General features: G+C 31.0%; 1 protein-coding gene and 1 long non-coding RNA gene across 2 annotated transcripts; both read left to right on the forward strand.

Moving 5' to 3' along the window:
* Positions 1-1,344: 1,344 nt before the first annotated feature.
* On the forward strand, positions 1,345-3,631 carry LOC102599442 (probable trans-2-enoyl-CoA reductase, mitochondrial). Its single transcript, XM_015306648.1, has 4 exons — positions 1,345-1,437; positions 2,961-3,126; positions 3,211-3,413; positions 3,517-3,631. Exons 1-4 carry the CDS (start codon positions 1,345-1,347, stop codon positions 3,595-3,597), a joined length of 543 nt encoding a protein of 180 aa, XP_015162134.1. The 3' UTR covers positions 3,598-3,631.
* A 75-nt stretch (positions 3,632-3,706) lies between these two features.
* Positions 3,707-4,370, forward strand: LOC107059740 (uncharacterized). Its single transcript, XR_001472862.1, has 3 exons — positions 3,707-3,774; positions 3,957-4,069; positions 4,208-4,370. It is a non-coding gene; the product is annotated as an uncharacterized lncRNA (long non-coding RNA).
* Positions 4,371-6,388: the final 2,018 nt, after the last annotated feature.

Here is a 6,388-nt window from a genome sequence, read left to right on the forward strand (position 1 = left end):
TTCTCAAAGTACTTCGGATCATTCATTGTTCATTTATCATCGAGGTACTTCTATGGCTTATCTTTTACTGTATGTCGATGATATCATTTTGACTACTTCCTCGGATAAGCTCCGTCAGTCTATCATCTCCTTTCTTAGCTAGGAATTTGCTATGAAGGACTTGGGCGAGTTGAGCTATTTTCTGGGCATTGTAGTCACTCGACATGAAGGTGGTTTATTTTTATCACAAAAGAAATATGCTACTGAGATCATTGAACAAGCTGGAATGTCATCATGCAAAGCTTCTCCCACTCCAGTTGATATAAAACCGAAGGTCGGCACTACTACGAGCAAATCGATTAAGGATCCATTTCTTTATAGGAGTCTTGCTGGAGCACTTCAGTACCTTACGTTCACAAGACCTGATATTATGTATGCAGTGCAGCAGGTATGCTTATTCATGCATGACCCGAGGGAGGAACACATGCACGCACTTAAGCGTATTTTGCGCTACATACAGGGTACTATGGACTTTGGTCTTCACCTATTTTCTTCATCCACATCCACTCTTATTTCATACACTGATGCTGATTGGGGTGGATGTCCAGACACACGACGTTCCATATCGGGTTACTGTGTCTTTCTGGGTGATAACTTGATCTCTTGGTCCGCTAAATGTCAAGCTACTTTATCCCGTTCAAGTGCAGAGGCTGAATATCGAGGGGTTGCCAATGTGGTTTCTAAGTCATGTTGGTTACAAAATTTGCTTTTGGAACTTCATTGTCCTATCCCACAGGCTACATTGGTGTATTGTGACAATGTGAGTGCCATATATCTTGCTAGTAATCCTGTTCAGCATCAACGCACTAAGCATATTGAAATGGATATACATTTTGTACGAGAAAATGTGGCTCACGGTCAAGTTCGAGTGTTACATGTCCCCTCGCGTTATCAGATTGCAGACATATTCACCAAGGGTCTTCCGTTGGTGTTATTTGAGGATTTTCGGGACAGTCTTAGCATTCGGCGACCTCCCGCTTCGATTGAGGGGGCGTGTTAGAATATATGATAAAGATATTCTGATTCTTTGTATATATCACATTAGTTAAGTGTATATTTAGTTCCTCTTATATCTAGTTAGTTTCCTTAATTATAGTCTTGTATTGATTATATATAAACCATGGTTATCAATGAAATAAGGCAAGATATTAAACTCTTTCAGTCTCAACCGATACAGTGTGAAAGATTAAATTATAATATTCTATTCCGCATATATCCTGAGACATCATTTAATTCAATGTAAAGGGGGTGGTGTAGTTGTTCCAGCAATGTTAAGATTGGTGTTCCGGTGAGGGTGCTGAAGGAATGGGGCTGTTCTGTCTGGGTTTGAGAGGAGGTGGGTGGCTCATCGGAGCTCCGGCGAGCTATTCGCCGGAGAAGAAGATAAATAGTGAAACCGTTTGTTAAATAAAAAATCTGAAAATTATTCAATCCTAATCTAAAATATTATTCATCACCCTCAAAAATTTAAAAACACTCCTACGAAATGAAAATTTAATATATAACATATATTAGACTAATATTTTCAAGTTATAGCAGTAGAATTAAATTTTCAAGTTGTAAAAATAAACTGTTATAAGTAAGAATTGTTTAAAAGCATGTTTAAAACCCGTAAAATTTACTCTTAAATGTGTATATGGCGTGATTTCTTCGAAGGAAAATTACACTATATGAAGTTGTGCTTGGTTATATTTTTTTCTAAAGAATATTCGAATAATTTTCAAGGTTAAGGGTACCCTGTACATAGATACAACATGAAAAGTGAAAAATGAGTTAAAAAAATTATTGCTAGTAGAATATGTCAGACATTTCATGAGATTAGTCAAAGTGTGAGCAAATTAAGTTACTATCATGTTATAGCCTTGTTGAACATGGTTATCTGTTATCTATTGTTAGTAAAATATGTTAGACATTTTATGAAATTAGTTAAGCTGTGAATAAACTCCTAGCTATATATCATTTTGGTTGTGGGGTGGGGTGGGGTGGTGCGGGGGGGTTTTCAAGGTTAAGGGTACCCTGTACATAGATACAACATGAAAAGTGAAAAATGAGTTTAAAAAACATATTATAGGCCGTTTTCCAAATTTAAAATGCAACTTCAAGTTAAATATAGAACTTCCATAATTGAGAAAAAGAAGTTAATAAAAAAGTGAATAATTTTTATAATCGAGTCCTTAATTTTACTAATAATTGCATATCAGGAGTGTATAAAAGAAGTTAATAAAAAAGTGAATAATTTTTATAATCGAGTCCTTAATTTTACTAATAATTGCATATCAGGAGTGTATCCGGTACTGCCACCAACACCTGCAATAGGGGGATGGGAAGGTGTTGGAGAAATACATTATGTGGGCTCTGTTGTTATGGCTTTTTCCCCTGGAGATTTGGTTATTCATGCAACTTATCTTTTAGGTAATTATTCAAACTATAGCTATATTAGATAATTACGTGTCAAATTATCATGAAATAGGATTTAAGTTACAAGTTTAGCCAGTATTCTCAATAACTTTAGTTCAAATCTTATATATAATTATGACATAAGAATTAAATTCAGAACATGAGATTCTGTACCAAGAACATCGGCTTTTCATGTCGATCTTCTGTGCAATCATCTTCGTTTAGTTTACTATTTAACGTCCTCCCAGTCCCCACTACCAATAAAAATAACTTTTAACGGATTGCCGCTAAAAATACATATTTAGTGGCAATTAATATTTAGTGGCAATTAAGTTATTATCATTAATTAATAATTGTTATAGATCATTTTTGATGTAGTGACCCTATTATACAGGTACAACCCAAAAGCTTCCTCTTTCGTATTGATGAAAGCGCTAGACACATTAAAAAAATTGATTTTCCTTTCCAGAAGTGCATTTACGAAATAAAAAAAAAATCGTAAAATTCAAATTCTGAACTCGTAGTTTTATGTCTTTTATGTTCCAGGGACATGGCAAACCTATGTGGTAGAAGATCACAGTTTATGGTACAAAATAGACAAAAACACTCCAATTGAATATGCTGCCACTATTTCTGTTAATCCTTTGAGTGCCTTGAGAATGCTTGAGGACTTATTGGCTTTAAAATCAGGTTTATTATTTAAATTTCCTAATTAAAAACATGTTTAATTATTTTAATTTGATTTAAAATTAATTAGTTTTTTGGATTAAACAGGGGACACAATTGTTCAAAATGGAGCTACAAGCATAGTAGGGCAATGTGTTATTCAATTAGCTAGAATTCGTGGAATTCATGGCATTAATATCATAAAAGATAAACCTGAATCTGATAAAATTAAAGAAAAATTAATTAAACTTGGCACAAATAAAGTATTTACTGAAAGTGAACTCGAAGTAAAAGGTGTCAAAAATCTCCTGGTATGAATTTAACTTTTATATACGAACAGTATAATTATTTTTTAAATAATCAACAAGTGTATTTTTTTTTTAATATGTTGTAATGATCGATGATGTGCTGTAGGGTGATATACCTAAACCTAGTTTGGGTTTGAATTGTATTGGTGGAAATGCAGCTAATATGGTGGTAAAATTCTTAAACTGAGATACTTTTTTTATTTTTTTAAATATTGTTTTCTTCAAAGTTAAAGTTTTGACTTTTTTTTTGGTTAAATATTGAAGATATACAATATTATTTTTAAGGCAAGGCGGTACTGTGGTTACATATGGAGGGATGTCAAAGAAGCCAATTTCCATATCTACTCCATATTTTATATTCAAGGTTAGTTTTCAAATGATCAATTATGAAATTTAAACAATAAGTAATTCTTTGGATCATATATTGAACGGCTATTGAGAGTATATCAAAAATAATATCTACGTATGCTTTATTTATTTCAAACTTGACCATTTGTAGATCACTGAATATGTTGTTATATATTGAATTATCTTCTTTTTTAAAAGGATATTTCATTGAAAGGATATCTGTTACAAGAAAATAATTTAGTTGAAGCACAATATAGGTGTTCGATTGATCATCTATTGGCCCTCGTTCGTGCTGGGATATTGCAATATGAGTACAATTTCTTACTCTCTCGATCAATTAATTTTGTAATTCTTTATGAATTTAAATATAATTTTACTAAAAAAAAGAAGTTATTTTGAATTTAAAATGAACAATGTAGCAATATTGATTTTTTTAAAATTTATTACAGGATGGATATGGTACCTTTTAAAGATTTTCATATAGCTCTTGAAAAGGCAATGGGAAAACAAGGAAGTCAAAGGAAACAAATTCTAAAATTTTAAAATAAATTAGCTTCGATTATTGTTAGACTATATTTTTCAACTTGAATTTTGTCATTTCATTTCTCCCTTCATCATTTTAATTTTAGGCATCTAGTTTATTATTTATGTTAATAAGTACTAGTATATTTTTCTAATATAATATTTAAAATTTGATATTAGATATAATTGGTGCCAAAATGGTTGCACACCCTCACAAGATAGTCATAGTTAAATTTATAAACCAAACCAAACTAATAAAATTTGGAGTTTTTCGGGTTTTTCAACCTCGGATTGGTTCGTGTTTTTCAAATACCAAACCAAACCATTGTGTGGAATTTTTAAATTTATAAATCAAACCAAACTAATAAACCTCGGATTTTTTCAGATTTTTGGATTTTTTCGGTAAAGTTTGCATACAAACATATAATTAACTTGTGCTCCAAATATTTCTTTAGTCCAACCAAAATACAATTATCTAAGGTGTTTCTTAAAAAAATAACACAAAATATGAGATGAGTACTGATGAACAAACATATTCAATAAAAAATAATAATGAAATCATCATATAAAATAAATATTGCAAAGTCATAATGAAAATGATCTTCTCTAAGGTCTAAATGGTACGCTCTGCCTGACCATCCGTCTGGGGATGAAATGCTAAAACTTGAAATAATATATTAAAAGATAAAAACTATGAAATAGTATAAGAAATATTTTAAAATTATATCAAAGTAAATATATTTATGTATAAAATAAAATTTTAAAATTACATATATAATATCGGATTGGTTTGATCTCGGGGTGATATTTTTTTCTTTCCAAACTATTCAAACAAACCAATGCTTCATTTATAGTTGAGAAGGAAGTAACATTTTTGGGTCAAGAGGTTTTAACAAGGTTGTCAACAAAAGGATTAGGTTTAATTGGTGCACAAGATAGTCATAGTGTAGGTATAATTAGTTGTATCGTATTATATTATTTCAATGAATACAGTGTTTGGATAGATTGTATCCAAGTGCAGACCTAGAGGTTGCCGAGGGGTTCACCCGAACCCCCTCAACAAAAAATTATATTGTATATTTAAGGTATTTTTGAGACTTAGTACTAAATATCAATTAATAGGGGTAACAATAATGAGCTAAGTCTGAAACTTGTTTAAGACCCTATGCCACTTGGCCCATATGTTGAGATAAGTTAGAAGGGTTTAACAATTTTTAAATTGTAACTCATGAGGAAAAAAAAACCACACCGCTTAACAATAACATAATACAATATAATACATTATGAAACAATACGTAACAACCATCCAAACAAAGTGTTGATAGGTTGAGTAGTCCTAATAAATGAATTGAACTAATAAATGCATCTTTTTTTCTTTGATGAGTTAATGTTTCGATACGTACTAGGTCCTTACGCGTGGCCCATTGAGGTCCCAATTTGATTCTTGTACCTTAACGTAATCAAGTTTTTTTCTAAAATAAAGGGTTAGTTGAGTTGTATTATTGTATGTACTAACACCATTACAAAGTCTACCCAAATAAATCTTTTTTTATATGTCACATTTTTACTTTACACTTGCATTCAGAGGCGGATCTATGGTACCCGTGGGGTGCTATGGCACGAGTGATCTCAGAAAAAACTATATATTTATATATAAGAAAGTAATATATATTTTCTTTGCCACCTACTAAACAAAATATAAGTTTTAAAAATGATGGATATTATTATTAGAGTTCTTTTAATTTAAAGGTTCTTTCTATCTTCACTGACGTTCTTGCTAAGTAAGATGACTAGGTTAAAACTAAAAAATTTATTCTCTTTGTTATATATTTGCAACAACACATAAAGTCAATGAAATATTAAATATAGTAAGTTAACACTATTAGATAGTTTATACAAGCTCAAATTTTAGTGAGAAAAATCCCTTTTTTCCTCAGAGAATAAGGCCACTAATTCCTAAAAAGAAATTAAAAATTGAATTGTTTAGTTATCTCTAATCTGATAATATCGAAAAGAAAATGTTACTAACATGCATGCTTGATCAATTTGTTTATAAAAATCGAAAAAAGATAAATAACTCGAATTGTAACCCAAAATTAAAGCAACCG

Source organism: Solanum tuberosum, unplaced genomic scaffold (assembly GCF_000226075.1).
Source record: "Solanum tuberosum cultivar DM 1-3 516 R44 unplaced genomic scaffold, SolTub_3.0 scf00034, whole genome shotgun sequence".
NCBI lineage: Eukaryota > Viridiplantae > Streptophyta > Magnoliopsida > Solanales > Solanaceae > Solanum > Solanum tuberosum.

Excerpts from the sequence above, each read along its gene's own strand:
- LOC102599442 (XM_015306648.1), top strand. The coding sequence starts at position 1,345 with ATGGGGCTGTTCTGTCTGGGTTTGAGAGGAGGTGGGTGGCTCATCGGA. Across the intron at positions 1,438-2,960 it reads AGAAGATAAATAGTGAAACC|TTTTATGTCTTTTATGTTCC; the intron begins GTTTGTTAAATA and ends CTGAACTCGTAG. Across the intron at positions 3,127-3,210 it reads CTTATTGGCTTTAAAATCAG|GGGACACAATTGTTCAAAAT; the intron begins GTTTATTATTTA and ends TGGATTAAACAG.